Here is a 25,508-nt window from a genome sequence, read left to right on the forward strand (position 1 = left end):
GTGGCAGTTGTGCGTGTTTATTAATCGCCAACAATTCAATTATGCTTTCTTTTTCCTTCTCTCCTCTCATTTGACCTAAGCGCCCATGGAAAAGTCTGAGCTGCAAAAGCTCTCCGAGAGAGTGTGGACATATATTGACATTGAAGTTTGCATGCCTATTAGCTGAGTGATACACCGATCTGGGGTAAGCAGAAAGCATTTCACCTCCTCCCAACCTCTTTTACAAGCAATAAATTGACTTACAGACCCACATCCGGTATTTGGCCATAAAAGAGTCCTTACACAGAATGGGTGGGTAGCAGTCTCATTGAGCCAAGAGTTCAAGGCAGTCATAAAAAACACAAAGCATCCTTTGTATGAAAGGGAGTTCTGAATGTGAAGTGGCTGTAGAGGACGGCACTTTCTGAACTTGTAAAGTTTTATTTTTGTATCTGTGATATCTGGACCACTTCATGTGACATGCTAGGAAGTGAATTACTGTACAGTTCTTAGGAAGGCAAGGGAGAACCATCAGTGATTAGTTCCAGGGACCAATAAAGGAAGCAGAAATATTTTGGATTGCAAATAAATGTCAAAATGGGCAAGATTTCTTAAATTTAGAATATGGAGTTACACTTATTCATATGACAGTCATGAGTTGAATTGCATCATGTGAGTTTGATGCAATTGAAGAAAGCATTCTTTTTTAAAAATAACATCTAATACAGTTTCATGGAAGCTTCAAAAAGGGCAGATAATTCTTCTTCAGTCTGAGGACGGGGAGATAATTTAGTCACTCTTTCCTTAAAAAAACAAAAAATAAATTGAATTATGTAAAGGTTTTGGCAATCATCAACAGTTGAGTACACACTGATGACTAAGGCTGAAAGCTCTTTAACAACTTAGTAACTGATTAGAGCATATGCCTTGCTACAGTTTAAAAGATAGGGTGGAGATCCTTTTTCAGTCTGACAGACACATTCCTTCATGGAGAACATGGAGAACAGTGGTGGTCAAGGCCAGAGGCAAAAGTGTGAGGAGCAACAGACTAACCTTTATACAGTAGACTGCATTCAAGCCACAAGTAAGTCAGAAGTTTCTACACACACAAACACACTCTTCCATCTCCCATCCAGGTAAGGTATAGGCATTATTATCACAGTCCAAAGACAAATCCCAGCCAGGCAAAAGCACCCAAGGAAAGAATGGAACAGGGCTGTTAATGGGTATGGCTTCATATGCGTATGAAGGGGAAATTGCCAAGAGAGAGTCCTGGAAAGTCTGATTTGGTTCACAGGACTGAAGTTCTCCACTCCTCGTTTGATGCAATTCTATATATGAAATCTTATGCACAATGAATTTGGGAGGAAGTTTTCACATCTCCAAGCTAATCAGAGACCAAAAACTCAGTGCAGTGCAGTGCACAGCTGGTTTCTGAGGATAAACCTGTTTATCATTAGTGGTTCCTTCTTAAGAGAATGTACAAAATAATGTGTGGAGAAAAGTCAATATAAAGTCTCTGCCTCCTACAGTGGTACCTCGGGTTACATATGCTTCAGGTTACAGACTCCGCTAACCCAGAAATAGTACCTCGGGTTAAGAACTTTGCTTCAGGATGAGAACAGAAATCGCGCTGCGGCAGCAGGAGGCCCCATTAGCTAAAGTGGTGCTTCAGGTTAAGTACAGATTCAGGTTAAGAACGGACCTCCGGAACGAATTAAGTACGTAACCAGAGGTACCACTGTACTACGAATGCTCTGCATAGCATAAAGAAAAAATGGATTACGGATTTTATCCAGTTGTTACTTGTTTGCTGCCAGAGAAACAAAGCCGAGAAAGGAAAATGTTTACAGTAAATGTTTTATTTTAATCCTCTGAGCCCTTATGGTTGCAGAGTGACTTATAGTGCAAGGATGGAAGGATCAACATCCACCAGTGGTCTGAACATTTCACTGCCCCTTTCTAAATTTGTCAGTATGTTTGAATGTGTGGCTTATAAGTATCAGTTTTGATACGTATACAAATGTATACTGTATGTTTAGGATAGGACTGATATAAGCATCACTTACTGATATTATTAATAAGGATATTCCATCTGTTGTATTTGCATCTTAAAAATAAATGTTTTTTTTTAAAAAAAAGGTAAGTGTTTTATTTTAGGAGAAATGGTCTTTGCCACCTGTCTTACCTGAGGAAGGGTCCCTTTGACTAAGGAAGGGATATCGTCATTAGAATATCCAAGAGCAGTTAAGCCATCATCAACGTTCAGATCAAATAAGAATTTCCGGAGAGTGTCTGCCAGAACAAGACCCGCATCTTTGGTTTTGGTAGTGCTGATGTCAGCCCCTAAAATAAAGAGAGGAACTTTGAGGAAATAAAGAGAGACCCCCCTCAGTTGTAGCAGTAGCTGGATATACTAAATGCGCACGCACACACAAAGCAGTCATTTCTCTAAAAATGAAATGAAATAAACTGAATGAAACTTTCTTAATTAAAGGAGTCTAAAAATATGATTTAGATCTAAACTGGAAGAGAACAGAAGCAACAAAAAACAAGTTAACTAGCATGAGAACCAATTGTTCTGCCCATTATGCTTCTACTACCATCAGTCTGATAGGTGGCAATAGATTGTGGAAAACACACAAAGACTCTGAGTGACCCATGAGAGGTGTAGCCACTCTTAGCATTTTTATCGTGTGTTCACTAAGTATTGCTTAAGGCAGATGCTTTTACAACAACTCTCACTGTAGCAGTGGGATCCTATGACTGCCCAGACAAGCTCCACTGGAAAGAGGAATCACTTTTCTACCCTGCTGCATGTAGCTGATTTATCTCTGGAGAGGAAAGCCAAATGCACATGCAGACTGAAGTTAGGATTGTGGGCTCCTTGCGGTCACCAATTCTTCTGATGAACACAAAACAGCTATAGGACAGGAAGGTCACTGTAATGAAATCAGCGGAATACAGGAATCACACATTGATGTTTGCGATATCAAAACTGTCCAGGCTAACCTTTATGAGTCAGAGGGTGTTTCCAGACAGGTGTTTATTGCGAAACAGGTGCTCCTCATGCAAGTAAATATTTCGGTGTCCACACAACATAACTAGAATAAAATTGCCCATATCCCAACACCTCCATTTTATTCAAATTTACCCCATGATTAAAAAAAAAAATGGCAGTGACCCCACTATAGTATTATTCCCTTGTCTGGAAGCACCCTGAGTTGGTGCTTGCTTCTTCTTTTTTAAGGGACAAATAAACAAATTCCTTTTTAAAAAATATACAAATCCTGACTTGTTTTGCTTGTCAGTAAATCTGACACATTAGCTAAGTCCAGTTCCCAACTGTTGCTGTTTTGTGGGTGAGATTCAGTTGTATACCGGCAAATTCAGCTTGTACATTTAAGATGGATTTGGTCTCTTCTGCACCCAAACCCACTTTAACCTCACCCCAGCATCTGATCCAGACCTAGGAGCAGCTTGTGCCCATCCACTGGGGGAAATACCACTATACTGGGGAGGGGAGGGGATGACATTGGTTCTTGAAAAAACCCTACACAAGCTCCTTATACCAATTTGAGAACCCACAAACAAAATAATATTGCATGTCGGTTGCATTAGACATAAAAAAGGTGCAGATCCTGGTAGGGCTGAATGACATCTTGCCTATCAACCTTGAAAGCATGTACTCTCACATTTTATCAACAGAATCATACCCATTATCTGTGCAGCCTCCAAGTGACGCTCTGGACACATAGGGGCTGTGAAAGTAAACACTGCTGGGGACGTGAGGACAACGGAAAGACCATGCGGCTGCAGGAAAGAAAAGCACAGCTTGTATTAACCAGGCAACCTATATTGTTCCAAGTTCAGTGCTGAAAGTAACAGCAGTATCATTTTCAGGCAAATTAAGTGCATTAAATAGTTACCACTAAAGGGTGGTCCACATTGTAATCCTTTGCTTTGTAATTCTTCACCAAGCCAGAAATAGGGTAAGACATGCCATGGCTAGAGGGAAAGAAAGCCTTCGTTTTAGTATGAAAAGGTAGGAACATAAATAAACTCTACAAGCAACTAGAGAATACTCAACAGTATTTTGAATATAATTGATTGGAGGAGGTGCAGAGAGTTGCTAAGAGGTTTATGAATGGTCTCTGACATTGCTGGTGTCTCAGTTGGGTCAAGGGGTTAAGAGGCACCTTGACAATGACCCTTTCGTAACAACAACACAAGGGGAAAAGTCCCTGATCCAGAATTACTTGGGTGTCCAAAAATGTCGCATGCAAGTATGTGGATTTAAGAAGAGGTTGATAACCATTTGCACCTGAATGCACAAGCAAATATCCCTACATTTCTCATTCTGGAGACAAACAGGGCTACTGAGTTACACCTTTTCTCACATGTGAAGTAGCTGCTCATCCAAATAACCTCTGCATGTAGTGGATACAGGTTATGTATGGGGAAGACAGATCAGCGCTTCTTTTTCTTTTCTTTTATCACATTTTTATTTATAATTTTCATTTATATGCAATGCAACAATTATTTAATCAAGTTTTAACATTTTCAATTTCAGCTCTCTTCCCCTTCTTTCTGCGGTTCCTTACATTTATCTTTGTCCTTTCCTGCATACTCCAAATTGCCTTAACTTCTTCTTTTAATTGCCTATTCTCATATATATTTTTAAAATTGCAGGTTTTTACAATAATCCTGGCCAATGTCTTGATCTGTTTACAGTTTGTTTGTAAATATTCAGTAAACCACTTCCATTCCTTTCTAAAAAGTTTAGAATCTTGATTTCTTATTTTGGCAAATTTCACCATTTCTGCATACTCCATCAGTTTCTGTATCCAATCTTCTTTCGTCGGGACCTCTTCATCCTTCCATTTTTGGGGAAATAACATTCTTGCAGCTGTAGTTGCATACATAAATAAATTTCTATACTGTTTGGGTAGTTCTAATCATATAATTTCCAAGAGAAAAGCTTCTGGGTTTTTTTGTTATATGAATGTTATCTCAAACATCTTTTTCAATTCATTATAATCATTTCCCAGCTTTAACCTTATTACAAGACCACCACATGTGAAAAAAGGTACCTCCTTTCTCTTTACATCGCCTGGCTGTGAGTTGTGAAGGCTGCTCCCTGAAAGGCCTTTTCCACCTGGCCTAGTTGCCGGGGCCCAGACTTGCCCAGCTCTACTGGGGCGAGACTCCTGGGGCGACCAGAGGGCATAGCTGTCAACTTTTCCCTTTTCTTGCGAGGAATCCTATTTGGAATAAGGGAATTTCCCTTAAAAAAAGGGAAACTTTGACAGCTATGTCAGAGGGACATTGCTATGCCTGATAACAAATCCTAAATATTGGATTCTTTTTGTGCCTGCCAAACAGTCGTGTCATGCTTATGATCATATTTTATTCTCTTGTTAATTATGCTGTTTTAAATGTGGCTTTTTTGGGGGGTGCTATTGGGCTGTTGTTTTTATTTTTATTATGTATTTTGTGGTTTTATATCTTGACTTTATTCTGTGAACTGCCCTGAGACCCTCAGGTATAGGGTGGTATATAGAGTTGCCTTGGCTTCCTTTGGAAGGATGGGATTTACATTTAATGAATGAATGAATGAATGAAAGAAAGAAAGAAATAAATAGATAGAGCATTATACATTTAAGCATATTTTAAACTGCTAAAGCCCAGTTTTAAGCGCTTTTGCTTGACAATGGAAAAGCCACATTGGACAGAACACTGTAACTAGCACGGATCATGTCCTCCCCATGGACAATGCAGTCACATTTTATTGCATTTAATGGAACAAAAAAGACAACAGTTATGTGAGGGCAATAAAAATTGTTCTCAACTCACCAAAGATGTACCCCAGCATTTCCAAAGCCAATGCCGGCAGAAGCACTTGCCAGGTGCATGTTGGCCCTTGCTTCTTTATCTTCTGGGTCCCTGATGGCTCTGTGCGGAACGCAAGTCTGTTATTCAAAAGGCAAATTGCACTGCAGGAGGCTACGAGGTCAACTGGTTTATTGTGGCATTGGTTTCATAGCCACAAACCCTACTTGGTTGGGTTTGTTCAGTGGCAGAAAACATGTCTGCAATGCAGAATGTTCCAGGATCAATTCCTAATATCTACTTCTAAACAATCAGGTGATGGGACAAATGATCTGACCTTGTAAAAAGCAGCTTTTCACATGAAAGATAATGCTCAAAATCAAGTGTTGTGGGAGAAAACCCCCTTTTCAAAGTCAGTGGAACTCATTAAGTATCTATTAGTAATGATCACAGCAGGTGTCAGAAGAGAGTGCTATGACTTCTAGCACATGATTTCCATTGCATTTGTCTCAAATTAAGTCACTTTGTGCCATGAAGAAGTTTACGTCCTCTCTCTCTTTTTATGACTGGGACCTCAGTTATGCAATTTTGTATGACATATGTCTGAATTGCTTAACTGATCCTGACATGCTCTTTCCAAAATTTGCCCTGGGAAGCAAAACCCTGTTATTAGACGCACCCCAATTCTCTACCTCCAAATCATCCATTGCAGGGCTCAGTAAAGAAAATTATACGCACCCTAATAAAATAGAACTCTTACCTCTTTAAATATTTAGCAACGATCCGTAATGCATGGATGGCCCAGATATCACTGATAGGGTTGCTTCCTTGATATGCTGGGCGGTTCATTGGGTTTGAAGGACAAGGACTGCGCTGATTGTAGGGAAGAGCAGTATAGGATTCAAGTGCATGGCTGGCAGGTTGGTGGGAGAAGTGGAGGAGGAAACAGAACAATCTGAACTGATGTGGCTTGTCCCATTAGCATTTGGAAATCACTACCATTGAAAAACTAGAAGTGAGTGACTGTTCCTGATTATTCTGATTTGATTCTTATATATCCCAAATCCCCAGTTTATGTTTTGTAGCCTGGCATTGTCCAGAGGGCAAAAAGGACCAGGAAATCAGAGAAAAACAAACCCCAAGGAATTCAGCTGACAACTGGAACGTTAAGTCAGACTCCCCCCCCTTAAATGCTTAATTAAAAAAAGGTCATCAACACATACTCACACCCAAGAAACATAAAAATGTCTTCTAAATGTAAAATAAAAATCGAAACTACTTATACAGGTAATACATACTTACCAAAGCACGTCAAATCCACCATTAGCTGTCACATGCTTGGGCATATGGAGAGTATGCAAAGGGTCAATTAGGCCCAAGAAAGGCTTAATAGCTCTAGAAGCAATGCCTAAACATGAAAATTACATTAAATGGATATATTGAAAAAAGGACTTTCTCAAACTATTTTGAAACAATAATACTAACATTTATTTAAAAACACTGACCATACGAAATATTAGACCTGCCACAGAAACAGGGGGAAAGGGGAGAACTAAATACAGATGTACATACTTCTAATAACAGATTAGCTGAATTCTTATTAAGAACTGTTAAAAAAATGAATCTCAGCAAGAATCTCTGAAAACAAGGGCCTTTGCCCTGTAAAAATCTATGTAGCTATGGAGATAAGCACACTTTTACCTTGCCATTAACCAAGAGAGCTGGGTCACTGGAAGGTAGCTGTTCCAGAAGAACATTACAGCAAGAGAGGTGACCAACCCAGTCCTATGCATTCAGTAGTGTAAGGAGCAGCTTTGGGGAGCTTGCTTCCCCTCTCTCTGCCAGAAAGAATGCTCTGATCCAGCTGCCAATAGTCCTGGGACTACTGAGCTGAAGGGAAGCAAGCATACTCTGGTCACTTACCATCAGCCAGTGTGTGGGTTTGATTTTGGCATTACTGTAATGGAATTATTGTCAGCTACCTTAAAGATCCTTTGACTGAAATGGGAGGTGCAAACAACTGACTGACCTGTGGGGCCTGCCAACCTGTCAATCACACAATGTCATTATGACACCACATGAATGACAGGTGAGTCGTCTTGTCCGCCTGTCAAAATTCCTAGCATAGGGTTCCAACTTGGGATGTTTTCATAGCTTCATGTCTGCTGCTTTCTGGAGCAAAGTAGTTTTATCTTCCCTCCCCACCACTGAAGGGGGTAGGAGGCACATGGCTTCTGTCTGCAAGCGACAGTAGGGCGTGACTTCTCTGCTTTGTTGCTTTTGCTTGCAAAAGGTAGCCTTGCTTCTTTCCTTCCCACCACTACTTGGTGAGTTGGGAGAAACAAGGCTGCTTAGCAGGGTCACATCACACAACATTTTCTACAAATGCATTGTCATCTCTTGGCCCTGGTATGACTTTAGCTGCAGCTTTCCACATCATGTATGTTATAATACATTAGAAAATACTACTCAGCTGGGGGAAGTCTTCTTGCATACTGTAAACTCTGAAGCAGTACAAAGCCATGACATTGAAGAAAAGAACCATGGTAACAGATGCAAACACATGCAATTCTTACCAGTTTTTACTTTTAGTTCTTTATAATCAAAAATAGCAACCCCGGTGGTTTCACTTCCAGTCCCAGCAGTGGTAGGAACTTTGGAAAAGAGCAAATTAAATTTATTACTGTGTGCGTACATGCACAACTTCGTAAATCAACTTAGAAACTTAGATCCCAAGCGGCAAAATGGGGAGATTTTCATGGAGGGGACCAAAAAATGGAGATTCTTAAAATGCTCTTCCCTTAATATTCTGGGTGATGGCAGTCATTTTCCCTACCCCCAGCCCTACTGCTAGTTCATCATGTACCATTCTGAGGAAGGATTCAGGGTGGTGGGAAACTGCTGGAAAGAGCAGTAGCACTGTGGTAATAAACTGAGTGTGGTGGTGGGAAGGTCATTCCGCAATCTGGGGGCCACCACAGAGAAGGCTCTCATGTGCTACCATTACTGGCACTGGGCAATTGGGACAGATTAGGCATTCTGCTGGTTTACCGCCCACCCTGCTGCCCTTTATGAAGGCCTCTGTCAGGAAAAAGACAGGGGAAATGTGTCTCTATTCATTCACCTTGACCTCTCAGCAGCTTTTGATACCATCAGACTTGGTATCTTTCCATCAGCCTTCCATCAGTTTTGGCTGGTGGCCCAACTGTGCCCTTATCTAGACAGGGATAACCTAACTTCTGTCTTCAATGCTCTGGTGACCTCTAGGTTAGATTACTGCAACATGTTATATGCCTCTGAAGACGGTTCGGAAACTTCAGCTGGTGCAGAATTTGGTAGCCAGGATGCTCACTGGGACAAGACAGGTTAAATATATTGCACGGATCCTGGCCCAACTGCACTGGCTGCCAGTTAGTTTCCAGGCTCAATTCAAAGTGCTGGTTTTAACCTATAAAGCTTTAAATGGCTCAGGACTGTTCAATACTTCAAGGACCGCCTTCCCCATATGTACTGATCTTGACCCTGAAATCATCATCTGAGGCCCTTCTTCTTGTACCCCTTCCACAAGAGGTCCAGAGGGTGGCAGCATGAGAATGGGACTTGTTCTGCCTCGCTCCCCATCCGTGGAATGCTCTCCACAGGGAGGCTTGTCTAGCAACAACATTAGGTACCCGGTGAAAATGTTTCTCTATAACCAGGCCTTTGGCTGATTAAACATTCTATGAGTTTGTGGGAGGAAGGTTATTGGTTTGTTTTTTGTATTATTATTTTTTGTGTCCTCATTTTGTATTTTTATGTTATGATCTTCGGAAGAAGTGGGGCGTACACATTTAATAAATAATAATACCACTCTTCACACCACAGAGAGCAGCAGCACTGCCAAGAGGGCAGTGCTATTATCCCGTGTGAATTTATTTAATCTAGCTGATTGATTTACCACACTAGTACCCTGTTCTTTCTCCAAAGGGCTCAGAGCATCTTATTTTAAGTTCCAACAGACAGTCTTTCAATCAGCAGGGCTAAATCTGCTTTGCAATGAGAACCGAAGAACCAAAACCACCAGACAAGCTCAATCATCTCACAATCACACCCAATCATGTCAACTTTCCTTACCTGCAATCAGTGGCTTGAGAGCAACTTTGACAGGCTTGCCTTTTCCAATGGGAGCATTGACATAATCTAAGAAGTCCGATTCTGGACTGGATGCATAGAGATCAGCAGTTTTGCAAGTGTCTATGACTGAACCTCCTCCTAAGGCAACATAGGAATCAAACTCCCCCTTTTTAGCAAACTCGATGGCATCCATGAAACTTGAAAAGAAAAGAACATGTGGTTCATTTTACCCTGCTCTACCCAACAGCTCACAGAGGGTCACAACGTAGTTAAAACCACAAAAGGTCCCAGCATACACAAACCATCCATTGCACATGCATTAGTGTGCAAGCATGAAAATCATTTTTCTTCTCCTGAACAGCAGTTTTAATAGCCTCTAATATAGAGGGCATTGGGAACCCAGTGTTCAGGAAAGCTGAGGTAGGGGAAAAGCAATACTTCCACATGTGTAGTAGTTGGTGGGTTGGATCCTGGCTAAGATATATTTAGGTCCTAATGAAATCAATGTGAAAAGTTATATATTATCCTCCAGTATAATAATAATAATAATAATAATAATAATAATAATAATAATAATAATAATAATTTATTTATACCCCGCCATCTGGCTGAGTTTCCCTAGCCACTCTGGGCAGCTCCCAATCAAATGTGAAAAACAGTACAGCATTAAATATTAAAAACTTCCCTGAACAGGGCTGCCTTCAGATGTCTTTTAAAGATCGGATAGCTGCTTATTTCCTTCACATCTGAAGGGAGGGTGTTCCACAGGGTGGGTGCCACTGCCGAGAAGGCCCTCTGTCTGTAAACTCACTTCTTGCAATGAGGGAACCGCCAGAAGGCCCTCGGCGCTGGATCTCAGCGTCTGCGCTGAATGATGGGGGTGGAAACGCTCCTTCAGGTATACAGGACCGAGGCCGTTTAGCGCTTTAAAGGTCAGCACCAACACTTTGAATTGTGCTTGGAAACGTACTGGGAGCCAATGCAGATCTCTCAGGACCAGTGTTATGTGGTCCCAGCGGCCACTCCCAGTCACCAGTCTAGCTGCCGCATTCTGGATTAATTGCAGTTTCTGGATCACCTTCAAAGGAAACCCCACGTAGAGTACACCTGAAGGAGCGTCTTCACCCCCATCGTTCAGCCCCAAGGGCCTTCTGGTGGTTCCGTCACTGTGAGAAGTGAGGTTACAGGGAACCAAGCAGAGGGCCTTCTTGGTGGAGGTGCCCACCCTGTGGAACGCCCTCCCATAAGATGGGAGCCTATGCCCAGTTACTAGGGAGTAAGCTCCATTGAACTCAGTGGGACTTGCATCTGAGTAGGCATTGTATAGCATTGCTGTAAACGGCAGCACTCATCATTCAGTGCACAAGGCAGGACTTTTTACACAATTGTATTATAGCAACAGAGCACAAATTTTTGCATGCGTAGTATAGTCAGGATTCCTGTTCAATCTTAAGAAATTCTGGTGGAACATAAAGAAATGAAAAGGAGAAGGTCTCTTAAATATGCTGGACTTGTGTGCCTAGGGCTTGGTATGGGAATTGCGCTAAGGAAGCTACAGAAAACCAGTGCAGATCTTAAATTATCATTGTACTGGTATTGGAGAGGGGAGAACCATAGATATCTATTCAGTGTTGTAAGATTACTTGTGAAATCAAAAATAGGTAAATTTATTTAAGGTCATGGAACAATGTAAACATCCGTCCTCTGCGTTTTAACATCTTGGTTGCACAGCTGTAGAAGCCCTGTTGCTGCTAAGTCCTGATCTGAAGGCCTCTTTTTTGCAGAAACCTAGATGCAAAGTAGAAAAGGGCAGGTTGCACAAATATAGGAGAAAAGTAGTACCTCTGGTCTGTTGGCTCCACCCTTACATTGTCGTATATTTGGAAATTTATACCATTTTTTGTCAGAGAATCCAAGACTGCTTGCATGGGAGGGAGACGACAAAGGTTCTTATCAGTCATCACACAGACTTTTTTAACACCCAAATTCTGCAGGTCCTACAGTGAGGAAAAAGTAGTTAAAACCAAAGAAAATAAAAAGGAAACAAACAAACAAACAAACAAACAAACCCCAATCCCAAAGGAAAAGAAACCTTCCAACACAAAATTCTACATATCCCACTTGTTATCTGACTGGTCACTGTGAGTCCCCCCCCCCATCTTTTCCAGAACATAAGATTGCAATAGACAGTAAACTTGATTTATTTGTGTAAAATTGATTCCTTGGGTGGATTGCTGTCATTTATTTGTTAAACTTCTACCCCTACCTTTCCACCAAATGGTGCTCAAGACAGCTTCCCATTCACTGGATGAGTCTGTTCAGTTTTTAAATGATGGCAATTAATTTAATCTCCACATGAAGATGGTTCATTAGAGAGACAACATATAGCCATTAACATTTGCAGTAAAGTATCTGCCCTCAATCCTTAACTTCTTGGTTGCAATAATGCAGAGGTTGGTCCCTGTCTTAAGCTCCACCTTGTAGAAGCAGTAAACTTTAGGATTCAGAAGTATATTTTTTCTAACGTAGCTAAAACGCACAATTATTTATAATGCTATTTTTTAATAAAAAAATCAAATAACAGTCCTAGTGATAATATGTAATTAATGGCTTACCATGCCTAGTTCTTTAGTAACTCCTTCTCCATATCGGATACTAGAAACAGCCATCTGTAAAAGCCAAGATATAATACATTTCAGAAAAGAGGTTGTATGGAGCCTACAAAACTCATGTTTTAAAATAACCAATGTTATTCAAGAAATAGTGGATTTAAAATGAGCACAATACAGTGGCACCTTGGTTCTCGAACAGCTCACTTGTCGAACAAATCAGCTCCCAAACACCACAAACCCAGAAGTAAGTGTTGTGGTTTGAGAATGTTTTTTGGAAACTGAGCGTCCAATGCAGTTTCCGCTTGAGAGCAGGAAGCTCCTGCAGCCAATTGAAAGCCGTGCCTTGGTTTCTGAATGGTTTCGGGAGTCGAATGGACTCCCCGAACGGATTAAGTTCGAGACCCAAGGTACCACTGTATTGTTTCAAATATAGTTGTCAAACTTAATTAAGTTTACCTCAAAAGCATAGTCTGTTTTCCCCGTAGCAGCATGTTCAATACCTGGAAAAGAAATTATACATCAAAGTTAGCAAGCCCAGGCACAGCACAGGAAGACACATCTTTGCTTATGTTTTAAAAATCTCCTATTAAATGGATATATTTTTTTCCTTTTGAATTGTAAACCCCAAGATGTTAATGCAGGCATCCCCAAACTCGGCCCTCCAGATGTTTTGGGACTACAATTCCCATCATCCCTGACCACTGGTCCTGTTAGCTAGGGATGATGGGAGTTGTAGTCCCAAAAACACCTGGAGGGCTCAGTTTGGGGATGCCTGTGTTAATGTGTCATCTTTGGGATTTTCTTTTTTTTTAGTGTTCACCATTAAGATGTACTTGCTCGCTTCAAAACATGACATTACTGACATGAAAACAGTGGCAGCCACATGTATAGCACCCACACAGAGGCCACAATTCACACAAAAGGCACTTCCATATGAGCACAGCTTGGCCACGAGCCAGGCACAGCCCCACATGTTTCTGAGGTGATTACATGCAGCCAGCTACCATGTATAAATCTGCCCTTCATAAACATTTTCAACTAGAATCCCTCTAGCAGCTCTGAATTTTTTAAAAGAAGATAACAGTGAGGTGTTGCCAGGTGTCAAATCATACCAATAATATGCCTTTTGCTTGATATTCGCAGTTTGGAAACTGTATTCCTGACCTTGCAAGTAACATCTGTCTGTGTCTCACAAAATTTAATGTTGTTGTTGTTGTTGTTGTTAAAAAGAAACTGAGCTCAAACAAAGGGAGGAAATATGGGCAAAGGATATTACTACTTCACCACTGGGGAAATCTGTAAGAAAAATAAGTCTCCAGAGAGACAAAATTCTCTGCAATCCAGCTAATGCAGTCTCTCCTCAAAACCTTCCAACTTGTCCTTGTTATAAAAAGTAGATCATATCTCTTACACGCTTTGCTTTATTATTTTTTTGCTAGTAACACCTGTCTGATGAAGGATACTTAGTTTAGATACCGGTACTTCCTTCCAGGATTTCAGAGGCCTGCTGGCCCAATAAAAAATATCATCTCACCTTTGTGAGTCTCATTCTGTGGGAGCAGCACAGCCATTGTTGCTGGGAATTCTTACAATGTCTCTTGCATAGAAGTTCTAGACTTCCACTTTAATCTTTTAATTTCTTCTCAGAACTGTCCTTTCAAATTTCATAGAAAAAACCCTACACGGTCACTAGCTTCTTCCACAGTGGGATACACAAGGAGAGGCAAAGAGACACAGAAAGATGGAGAACCCCCCACCACATACAAAAAGTCAAATCTTGCCCTTCTTACCCCAGTCAAAGAACAAACCACTCCTTCTGTCTGGTAGCTGAATTAAATATTTAGTGTTTGAATTCATGGCCAATGACTGAAGCAATGATAATGAGCCTACAGATACTTTGGGGTGCACTTGAGTGGTGACCCAAATAATTAAACCCATAAATATATTAAAAATCCTTTTTGTGCTCCCTATTCATGCTTACGTCTGCTACCCTTGGCTACTTTTCCTACCATCTTTCACCAGCCCTGTTCATGGTTGATTTCCCCTAATGTCTGAGTCTGTTGTCGTTTTCGTAATTAATTTGACATCCCGAAGACATGTCCAAGCCACTTACACTATTTTGTTTTGATGGTATGATAGATCTCCTGCTGCTTTATTATTTGGCAGAGCAAAGCTTTCGTTAAAGGCTTTATTGAGCTTGGAAAACTATATTGTTTCCCTTGGACTAGATATACTTATGAAGCATAGAATGTTTCTTTAGGAGGAGTCACAGTAAAGTCACGCCTTTACAATCTCACCGCTGTCAAAGAATGTTTATAATTTTGCAATTAAAAAAGCTGCTTTTCTATTAAAATATTCCAAGTGGCATGCTTAATGGCAACAAAAACAACAAGGCAACAGAATAGCAATATACATGTGGATTCTTCCATAACCTGCAATGTTTACTTTGTAAATCATGTTCAGTTCTGCTTAATTCCACAGCACAAATCTCAAACAAGTGTTAGTAGATGGCGTATGTTCTGTTCATCCATAGAAAACTCAGAGCAATTCACAAGCAGCTCCTAATGATCTCCCATTTGTGCACTTATCAGGGCCACACCTCCTTACGCTTCACCATTGCCATGGGATTGGGTGCACTGAGACTATAAAATTCTAACTCATTTAAGACTCAGGTCCCATCTACATTGTACTTTTAAAGCAGTATCATACCCCTTTAAACAACCCAGGGTGGATGCACTCCTGAGGGGGACATGGCATGAAGGGTGCCCTCCCAGGTGCGGGATAGCCACTCGGGTGCCCAGAGCGGCACGCACACCCTGCAGCCAATAGCGGAGCGAACTGCCCATGGGGGCAGAGCGAGCTGCCTATGGCAGACATTTGGCGTGCCGCCCACCCGTGACTTCCAAGCCTCCCCCAACCTGTCAAAACAAATGGGGAGGGGGGAATGCCGCTGGCAAAGCAGGGCAGCGCCCCCCTTAACCCAATGGCTTGGGGTAGGCTTGGGAGTTGCGGGCAGGCGGCGCGCCGAATGTTACTCCCCGCAATGATGACACCTGGGGCGGCCCGGAAGACACTTAGCAAATACTGCGGACTGGATCACTACTATGTACATATATTTGGGGTTTTTGGCTGGCTATTTTGTATCTAATTACCACTAAACTAGTTTTCTCTTGAGAGGTATTGTTGATCTAGTTTGCGTCCTAATGACTGTTTAATGGGAACTGGAATAATTGACATAAAGACACAAAATAAATACAGCCTTACCTTGAGTATATGTGTGGGAATGGGCAGGACACATACATCTAATGAAAGGAAAGAGGGGAAATTATTTGGGTAACAAAGCACTGGAAAAGTAAGGAGTTCATTGGCTGTTTACACATGGCAATTCAAAGTGGATGGATGCATCGTGTGTGTGTGTGTGTGTGTGTGTGTGTGTGTGTGTGTGTGTTTAATCTGTCCTCATCCAAGTGGGAACATACACTTTTCACACATTTTATCCCAATGTTTCTGAATTTCATTATCTGTGAATAATGTGATAAGTACAAAAAAGTCCAACATAAAATTACATGTTACTCGATTGTGGATGCATTGAAGCACATTGCGTGGGGTTTCTTTTTAACTGTGTCATGACATTTTGCTGGATGATGCCATCTAGCATCACACCCCCTATCTCCAGTTGCAAAGCACTCCTTAGTGGGATGCTGGTGCACGTCATATATTTTTAAAAACCACTGTTTTGTACAAGTCCAGTATATCAGAAAACTTGCATCTAAAATAAACCCCAAAACTACACAGGTAAACAAATGCCCACGGGTTTCTGGAACTCAAGGAGGGTGTGGAAGTTCTGAGGGGAGGGGATAAGACACAGTGTGAATACATCCCATCCCATCAAGCACAATCCACCAGTGTAAATGGAAAACACAGAGATCAAAGTTGAATTGAAAATGCCCATGTGTGGATCGACATGCACAGAAAAATCAGATATGTGCAACCCATGTGTGCATGAGTGCACAGTGTGTGCATCATATAAGTAACTAATATATTAATATACTGTAATGAATTTGTTAATATTGCACTGTTTCTCTTGCAAATGTATCCTGCCATCTAGTGTCTCAAAGTGGTGATACTTTTTCTTGCCGGAATGCTCACCCGTTAAACCTGTTTACAAATGTTTGTACAAAGCTCCAATATAATTTGAAGACAACTTAAACCTATAAATAGAGCATGCCCATTTAGGAATGCCAACTGTAAAGTAAGATTCTCCACCTCTTGTTGTTTCTAAAGCTCATGAATGGAAATGCTTCTTTGCTCAGAACAACATTTCTATTTTAGTTCTTGTCTCGTCCAATTAACACAGAATCAATAATTTGTTGTATTTATTGTGGATTCCTTCTGAGCACCCTAGTCCGAGACCCAGAGTAGGTTTCACTGTTATTTTAGACCCAGTCCTTACCACCATTAGGGTTCATGTGGAATTTATGCCCAAGTAAAATAGTCCTTATGATTTGGCCTGACCTTATACATATTTACTTAAAAACGAGTTCACCCGAGTTCAGCATAAGCTACATTCTAGCAAATATGATAGGGATTCAGCAGTGCAGCCTGATGCTATGCCAGTTTACTCAGTGGAGGGAAGCGTATCCTATTCATAGGAGCAAAGGAAGTTGTCTCATATCAGGCAACCCTATTTCTGCATCTTGCCCAGTACTGCCTACTCTGACTGGCAGAGGCTCTCCATAGTTTCAGGAGATTCCAGAGACTGAACATGGGGCCATTTTCATGCAAAACATTGTGCTATGTCGCTAAGCTATGATCTTTTCTGCTTTAGTTTTATTCATCTTCAGCAACAGCCTTGCTCCATTCAAACATCACATTGGCTATTCTCTAAATCATGTTTCAGAAAACTAGGAACAGAACAGACTTCTTCTTGCCTTTTCTATTTTGTCTAGGTATTATCTGGTGGATCTCAAAGTTAGGCAAAGCTATTTTTAGCACTAACCAGAAATGATTCCAAATCATGATTTTCAAAGCCACTTCATAGTACACCATGGTTTAGAGGCGAACTATGGTGTCAACCTATCAGTTCGAAAGCACGTCAAAGTTCAAGTAGATAAATAGGTACCACTCCAGCGAGAAGGCAAACGGCGTTTCCGTGCGCTGCTCTGGTTCTCCAGAAGTGGCTTAGTCATGCTGGCCACATGACCTGGAAGCTGTACGCCAGCTCCCTTGGCCAATAAAGTGAGATGAGCGCCACAACCCCAGAGTCGGCCATGACTGGACCTGATGGTCAGGGGTCCCTTTACCTTTACCTATGGTGACAGAAGCCAGGAAAGGGAAGAGGGATCTGTTGTGTGAGAAGGAAGGAATGTGGAGGATGATGCAGATTTGGGAGCACAAGAGTCCTTATATAAGTGGTAAATTTATTTGGGGACTTTGTAAACAGATATTTTGAAATTTCAATGTGATTGAATGGGATCAAAAATATTTTTGATTACCTAGAGTCTTTCATAACATCTCCCAGGAAACCTTTTATCTGGGTCTTAATTTGTATGCATTTCCAGTTAGTGGCAGCAATATCCATTCATCAATTTTGTAAGGAGGTACTTTCTTTGATCTGTCCTGAATCTGCTACAGGTCATTTTCATGGGACAGCCCAAACTTTTGCATTTTTGAGAGAGGAAGAGTCTCTATCCATTTCCTCCACATAATGCAGAATTTTATATGCTCAAGTTGTATAATAGAAAATTCCTATTATAAACTTATGGATCTGCTTCCAAGGAAAAGCTCTTTAGAAGCAATGGTATGCCCAAATGACAATAATATATTTTTATAATGAACTCGTACTAGGTCTGTAGTTTTGTTTCGTTTTTCTGTCCAAACCTGCTCTAAAGTTTCAGCAAACACCAAAGTCCAATTTGGTAATCTCTAAGTACTATTTTGAAACAAGCAGATGTTTGAAAAACAACAACAAACCTCTAGCTTTCTGCTGTCCCTTTCACTCAGCAAAAAGGAAAACAGAAATAGCCACGTTAGTGGACAACTTCCAAATATAAGGTGGGGCATGTTTCTTAAAATTCACCCGTTTCCATGACTTTAGAACCTGCAGATTCCTCAAACCCTCGTTATGCTTTTGTAAGGCTGCAAAGGGGCTGAGCTTCTCCAGCTGATTACAACTTTGTGGGAAGCAAGATGGCTTTATTAGGCGCTGTCACGCGAGGAACAGGGGAAGGCGCAAAACACTTACGATGCCCGTTGCAATTGCTTCAGCAAATATCCCACCCTATCGCGTCCTCCTGCCATGGCTGGAACTACTTGGGACCCCGAGGCATGATGGGAAGTTGTGCAAACCTTGGAAGGGGAGAGGCAGGAACGGTCGTTCCCCTCGAAGTATTTGCTCATTGGAGCCTTTCCCCGAACAGTGTTAAGCTGCCAGCGACGTACTTCGAAGCCTTCAGGATTAATAAAATATTGGAATCGTTGCACTCTTTTTCCTTTGTTAATCTATACTCTCCAGCCTATTGGGCACGTTTTAACACTTTCGATCCGATCACCTTTCAAAACTTCATTCCTTAACTTTTTGGATCTCTAGCTTGGTGCAGAAACAAGAGGGGGCGGAACCCTCCCAGTGCGTTGCTGGTCTTTGCTAAACGGAAATCTGAAGTTCATTTCCAAGTTTTTACTTGCAAACTGAAACCAAATTTTGAAGCACTGTGAATAGATAGAACATTCAGTCTCAAAAACAGCATTTTCACAAAATCGTTTTTTGTTTCTTTATATTGTAAATAAGGCATTGGTGATTGTTCTAGTTCAAGAAAAGCTGGTGCATGTAAGAAACGTCTTGACGATCAGCAACTGGTTTTTAATAGGGCAAGAGCCATAATATGAATTAATCGAAAGTTGCAGGACAAGCATAAATAGCTACACCCAGGAACTTACAGATGACTTGTGAGCCAGTCAAAAGGACTCTTCCCCCACTCACCCAGAACGTGAACAGCAGCCTGCAGTGATTGCACACATCAGAAGTTCACTTCTGTGAGGCAAGACTCAGGTGGCCTCAGTGGCCCAGAGTGCCTTCCATCAGCTTCGGCTGGTGGCCCAGCTACGCCTCGATCTGCACAGGGATAGCCTAACTACTGTTGTCTATGTTCTGATACCTTTAAGGTTAGATTACTGCAATGTATTATACATAGGGCTGCCTCTGAAGACGGTTCAGAAACTTCAGCAAGTGCAGAATTCAGCGGCCCAGTTTCTCACCGGAGCAAGATGGTGTGAGCATATTACACCAATCCTGGTCCGACTGCACTGGCTACCAATTAGTTTCTGGACCCAATTCAAACTGCTAGTTTTGACCTATAAAGCCTTAAACGGCTCAGGAGCACAATACCTCAAGGACCACCTCTTTCCATATGAACCTACCTGGTCCCTGAGATCATCTTCTGAGGTCCTCCCTTCATGTGCCTCCTCAAGAGGTCTGGAGGGTGGCAACATGAGAATGGGCCTTCTCTGCAGTGGCTCCCTGTCTATGGAATGCTCTCCCCAGGGAAGTTCACCTGGCGCCTTCATTATATACCTTTAGGCACCAGGCAAAAACATTCCTTTTTAACCAGGCCTTTGGTTGATCTGCTTTACATCCAACATCCTTTTAGAATGTGGCTTTTTGGGTAGGGGGTTATTGGGTTACTGCTTTTGGTTTGATTTTATATGTTGTGGTCTTGTTGTGAACTGCCCTGAGACCTCTGGGTATAGGGTGGTGTATAAGTTGAATAAAAATAAAAGACAGTTAGAATGTAATGGGCATTAGCTACAGCTCAGTGAGTGCCCATATTTTGTAGGTAAAAGGTCCACGGGCTGAGACCCTGGCATCTCCAGCTGGGCTGGGGACCCATCTGAAATCCCAGAATGCCATTGACAATCAGTGTCAGCAGTATTGGTCTAGAATGAATAAATGATCTCATTGAGTACAATTCAGCTTCCAACTATATCAAGAACTTCTAGCCTGGAAAAGAAGTGACTGAGGAGATATGATAGCCACCTTCAAATATCTGAAGGGCTGTCACATGGAGCAAGCTTGTTTTCTCCTGCTCAGGAGGGTAGGACATGAACCAGTGGCTTCACGTTCCAGGAAAGATTCCTACTAGACATACAGAAAAACTTTCTGGCAGTAAGAGCTGTTTGACAGTGGAACAGCCTCCCTTGGGAGGTTGTGGACTCTCCTTCCTTGGAGGTTTTTAAGCAGTTTGGATGGCCATCTGTTATAGATGCTTTAGAGGAGTTTCCTGCAGTGCGGAGGGTTGGATTAGATGACCCTAGATGGGTCCCTTCTAACTCTTAAGATTCTGAAGTTCCATGGAACTGCATTTGTGGAAGGTACAAACTTCAGTACTTGTGTCTTGGCTCGTGCAGGAGAAAGCTATTGTGGTATCTTTGCCACTGAGAAGATAGAAGTGTGAGGTGGTAAAACAAGGGCTATTCTTCTAGAAAGAGGTGTCAGAACTCACCACCAACACCTCCCTTGTTCTCTTATAATGGCAATGGTGCCCACCTGAGAGGTGCTGGAGTTCCAGCTGAAAAAAAAAAAGCCCTGGGAAAGTCCTGGTGGCAAGGTGAGCTGAGCCTCAGGCTGCCAGTTGCCTGCTGCTGTTTTACCGTCTCTAACTCTCAAGAGATTTGGTGTAAGTGCACCAGTACTTACAGCTTTTCCAGAACATTTAGAATTCTGTATTTTGAAATCACATTTCATTTAAAAATTGGAAACTATAAAGTTTGCTGGGAATAACTTGTGAGTAGGTATGTATGGGATAGCACTGCTACAATTCAATGGAGCTTGCTCCCAGGTAAGTGGGCATAGGAATGCAAGCCATGTGCATCCATGTACAAAACTTAAGTAGTTGGAAGACATGTCTATTTCACAAATAGCTTTACTAATATTGTGAAATGGCAGCAATTGGCAGTACAGTCACTAACTGCATTGTTTACAGAGATATTCAATTGCTGTATTATTTTCAGGCAGGAAACAGATCAGATGTGTATTTTTAAAGCAACAGTAACCTGGTATGGATTTTGCATTAAACTAGTATTTTAACCCAAATACAGACCCCATTACAAACCAGCAAAGCTCACAATATTCAGCAGAGGTCCCATCCTTTGAAAAGTGATATTGTACTCCACCGGCAAAAGATTATCTTGCCCATTTCAGGTAGTTCCTTCCCCTCTACTGCAGCCCCATATGACAAAGCTATGTGTTCTGCAGGGGTCCCACTCACTGGAGAGGCTGCTCAGGAGCCTATAGGAATGAATGTGGGGAGAAGGGAAGGAAGCACCCACTAAGTAAGCAGAAAGCAGCTTTCAAATATGACCAGCTGATAGAACAGCCTTCCTGCAGTGCTCTCAAGAAGACTGTATAACTAGTAATCTTTTCATATACATTCCTCTTTTTAAAAGGTAAGGACACCTTAGTCTTTCATGACTAATGAAAACTTACGCTACCAAATCTGTATTAACAACACTGTGCATTTTTCACAAATAAAGCTTATTAAGTATCCATAAAATGTTTTTAACAGAGTGAGCTGTAGCATTTTCAAGGCAAGGATATATGTGTGGTGTCTTCTTAATAGAATGGAATTATGGTAATCTCTGAATACTTAAAACATCGTAAAAGAAATCAGGCTTGTAGGGTTTTTCTAGATTAGAATCTATTATTTGAAAATTACATACTTCAGGTTTCTCCCAGGTTTTATAAGAGTTGAGAAAAACATTTCCAACCTATGAATTTCAGTTAGTGAGCTCCCAATTTAAGACAAGGACACATTATTTCTTATACAACATAAAATATTTATATAAAACACAAATTCAGACTCAAATCAATGAGTTTCTTCTGTGACTTTCAAAAGAAACACAGGAATCCTCAGAGTCACATCAATATTTAAGATCCATGTAATATCAAATTTTGGATTGGATTCAACTAGGCTAAAAAGAAGTATGCATAAGGTCTGGAATTGCTGTGCTCTTTCCATATTACTTTGCAGGATTATCTGCGCTCACATTGTCATCATTACAGATTTTCAGACACACCGTTTGACTTCTTAAAGATGTTCACTTCAGATATCACTAAAAGTAAAGATAGCCTATTAGGATTATATTTTGTATAGTGCAGAACCTTAGAAATATTTCAGCACACCCTTGCCATGATTTTATGACTATTGTCAATCCAAGTCACAGTATAGAACGAACTGGATTTCTGTAACTTTTGGGAAATTATACGCTGCATGAGATCTTCACATATGTCTTATGTAACTTTTCTTCTTTGCAGAGTGAAAAGACCTGCCTTCTCAAGGCCACTCCAGCTCCAATTCAGTCAAGTATTATTGCTCAGGGTCTGGATTATTTTTTTTTGAGGGATAAAGGTCTCACCCCACTTTTGTTTCTTTGGCCTAACAAAGTTCTCAGGAGGGTCTAAGACCACTGTCTAAGTAGAGAAAAAAGTCTCTGCAAGTTAAGGCCACGTTTGCTTAAACATAGTCACCATAATTAAGAGACAGTCCTGTAATTTGCTGAGGCCCTCAGTTCTCCTTAGATGATGCACACTAGGGGCAGCTGCTCCTGTCATCCTTGCTGGCCAGGCTCATTTTCTTTTCCCCTTGAAGCTACCACTTCCCGGTCTCCCGGCCTTCCCTCTCCGAGCTGCCCCTCCACTTTTCTTGCCCTTGGCCCCACCGGGCCTTTGCTGCTGCCGCCGGCCCCTCTTGCCCCGCTGCCCCTGCTTCTTGCCCTTGGCTTTGGCAGCCTCGGCCTCGTCTTCCCGCAGCTGCTTGTTGACGGCGCGGGTCAGGTCCAGAGGCGTCTTTCTGCTGCCCAGGCTCCGGACCAGCTCCAGCTGCCTCCTCTTCTCCCCGTCGAGGTCTCCCAACACGGGCCCGAAGCGGCGCTTCTTGCCCCGGGCGCTTTGCGGAGCGCGGGGCTCCTTGGGGAGGCGAGGCTGGAAGCGGCCGACGGAGGCGGTGGAGACGCGGGCGAGGGCGGTGACTCGGCCCAACTCGGAGCGGTCCTGGTGGCCCGTGGGGTGCAGCTCGGCGGAGGCGCCGGCTCCTCCGCGGTGGGCGCGCGCCAGGTTCCTGAGGCGGTTGTACTCGTTGCGCGCCACTTTCTCGCGCTTCTCCTGGCGCTTCTTGGCGAACTGGTCCTCGAGCGGGTGGGCCGAGTCGGGCACCTCGAGCAGCCAGTCCCGGGACGGGTCCCCGCCGGCCCTCTGGTAGCCCCAGCGCCTCCGCCACTCCTTGGCCGCCTCGTCCCACACCAGCGTGCCGCGCTTCTTCCGCGTGGGGCGGATGCCTTTGAGGCGGGCGAACTGCTCCCAGCGCGTGAGGGGCTTGGGCTTGGGCAGCGGCTTCTCCCGGGGCAGCCGCGTCGAAGGGTCCGGCAGCCGCGCCACCACCGGGCCCGCCCCTCCCTCGGCGCGCTCCGACGGCAGCGCCCACAGCTGGCCCACCAGCAGCTGCGTGTTGTCGCGGGCCAAGGCGCGCAGGAGGGCCTCGCGCTGCGGGCAGCCGGCCCCCGCGCCGCGCGGCGCCGGGTTCTTGTCCACCGCCAGCAGGTTGCCCACGTCGAACTCCAGCTCCAGCTCCTTGTGCACCGTCACGCTGCGCTGCGTCTCCGCCTCGCGCTCCTCGGCGCGAGCCAGCAAGTCCTCCACGGACGACGCGGCCATTTCCGCGAGAGGGTCACCAACGGTCTCTCTCTCTCTCTCTCCACGTGCGCAAAGAACGCTGCCCGGCTCCAAGAAAGGTCAGAGGGATTAGTTCCGCTGTTGGAGGGAGAAGAACGGCAACCGGATGTATCGTCAGCGCGGTTTTCTTACCATAGAGACGACGAGAATCATGCAACAGCGAATGGTCGGCACGTCAACTACAACTCCCAGCATGCAATGTTGCAAACGGTGCTCATGGAGAGTTGGATAGTGGGGGATGTAGTCGGATAAGGATTGGGAAGTAGTTCGATGGGGAAGTTGGGGTTGGTTTTTGACTGCATCACCCCTGACCGTAGTGGTGGTGAGAGTCGGGAGGGCCGCAGGGTCCCCATCCCTGCCCTAGTGTGTGAAATGAAAGCGGCGGGTTAGTCGTCCTGGAACCGTCGATGACGGTGCCAATGATTGTTGTTTAGTCGTGTCCGACTCTTCGTGACCCCATGGACCAGAGCACGCCAGGCACTCCTGTCTTCCACTGCCTCCCGCAGTTTGGTCAAACTCATGCTGGTAGCTTTGAGAACACTATCCAACCATCTCGTCCTCTGTCGTCCCCTTCTCCTTGTGTCCTCCATCTTTCCCAACATCAGGCTCTTTTCCAGGGAGTCTTCTCTTCTCATGAGGTGGCCAAAGTATTGGAGCCTCAGCTTCACGATCTGTCTTTCCAGTGAGCGCTCAGGGCTGATTTCCCTCAGAATGGATAGGTTTGATCTTCTTGCAGTCCATGGGACTCTCAAGAATCTCCTTCAGCACCATAATTCAAAAGGATCAATTCTTCACCGATCAGCCTTCTTTATGGTCCAGATCTCATTTCCATACATCACTATTAGGAATACCATAGCTTTAACTATACGGACCAGGCCAAAGATATGGCTGCCAAAATAAACAGGGAGCAGCCAACTGCTGCTGTCGAATGCGGTGGTGGGAGACAGGGTCCGAGGAAAACTTTGGTATAGGCATGCTCTGTCCCAGCCCCTGTACTGTACTTATTCCATAATTTCAAAAGTGCAATGCAGTTGGAGAGTATTTAGGCACATTCAGACTGGTCAGTGATTAAATATATTAAGCTGCAATCCGAACCACTTTCACTCAGAAATAAACCCTAATGAATTCAGTGGGGCTTTGTCCCTGGTAAGTGGGGTTAAGATTGCAGCCCAAGAAAAGTATAAAAAATTGTTTTTGTTCTTAGCCTTGGTTTCCACAGCAGGTTAAAAAATGGAAGTGAGATTGCGTGG

General features: G+C 43.0%; 2 protein-coding genes across 2 annotated transcripts; both read right to left on the reverse strand.

Moving 5' to 3' along the window:
- Positions 1-351: 351 nt before the first annotated feature.
- On the reverse strand, positions 352-18,950 carry ADHFE1 (alcohol dehydrogenase iron containing 1). Its single transcript, XM_081917582.1, has 14 exons — positions 18,781-18,950; positions 15,801-15,838; positions 12,993-13,036; positions 12,540-12,593; positions 11,767-11,921; positions 9,925-10,121; positions 8,388-8,465; positions 7,114-7,219; positions 6,572-6,724; positions 5,836-5,934; positions 3,909-3,987; positions 3,696-3,792; positions 2,168-2,325; positions 352-782 (listed from the first exon to the last, which is right to left on the reverse strand). The coding sequence occupies exons 1-14, from the start codon at positions 18,933-18,935 to the stop codon at positions 699-701; spliced, it is 1,497 nt and encodes a 498-aa protein (XP_081773708.1). The 5' UTR covers positions 18,936-18,950; the 3' UTR covers positions 352-698.
- A 3,393-nt stretch (positions 18,951-22,343) lies between these two features.
- Positions 22,344-24,541, reverse strand: RRS1 (ribosome biogenesis regulator 1 homolog). Its single transcript, XM_081919291.1, has one exon. The coding sequence runs from the start codon at positions 24,238-24,240 to the stop codon at positions 23,158-23,160; it is 1,083 nt and encodes a 360-aa protein (XP_081775417.1). The 5' UTR covers positions 24,241-24,541; the 3' UTR covers positions 22,344-23,157.
- Positions 24,542-25,508: the final 967 nt, after the last annotated feature.

This window comes from Podarcis melisellensis (genome assembly GCF_964234715.1).
Source record: "Podarcis melisellensis genome assembly, chromosome: 7".
Classification (NCBI taxonomy): Eukaryota; Metazoa; Chordata; class Lepidosauria; order Squamata; family Lacertidae; genus Podarcis; species Podarcis melisellensis.

What these genes read in the sequence shown, in the direction of transcription:
- RRS1 (XM_081919291.1), bottom strand. Translation starts at nt 24,240, where the DNA reads ATGGCCGCGTCGTCCGTGGAGGACTTGCTGGCTCGCGCCGAGGAGCGC.
- ADHFE1 (XM_081917582.1), bottom strand. Translation starts at nt 18,935, where the DNA reads ATGAGCAAATACTTCGAGGGGAACGACCGTTCCTGCCTCTCCCCTTCC. An exon ending in TTACTAAAGAACTAGGCATG is followed by an intron (nt 11,922 to 12,539) that starts GTAAGCCATTAA and finishes TCCTCACTGTAG; the next exon opens with GACCTGCAGAATTTGGGTGT. An exon ending in TCTCAAGCCACTGATTGCAG is followed by an intron (nt 8,466 to 9,924) that starts GTAAGGAAAGTT and finishes TCTTTTCCAAAG; the next exon opens with TTCCTACCACTGCTGGGACT.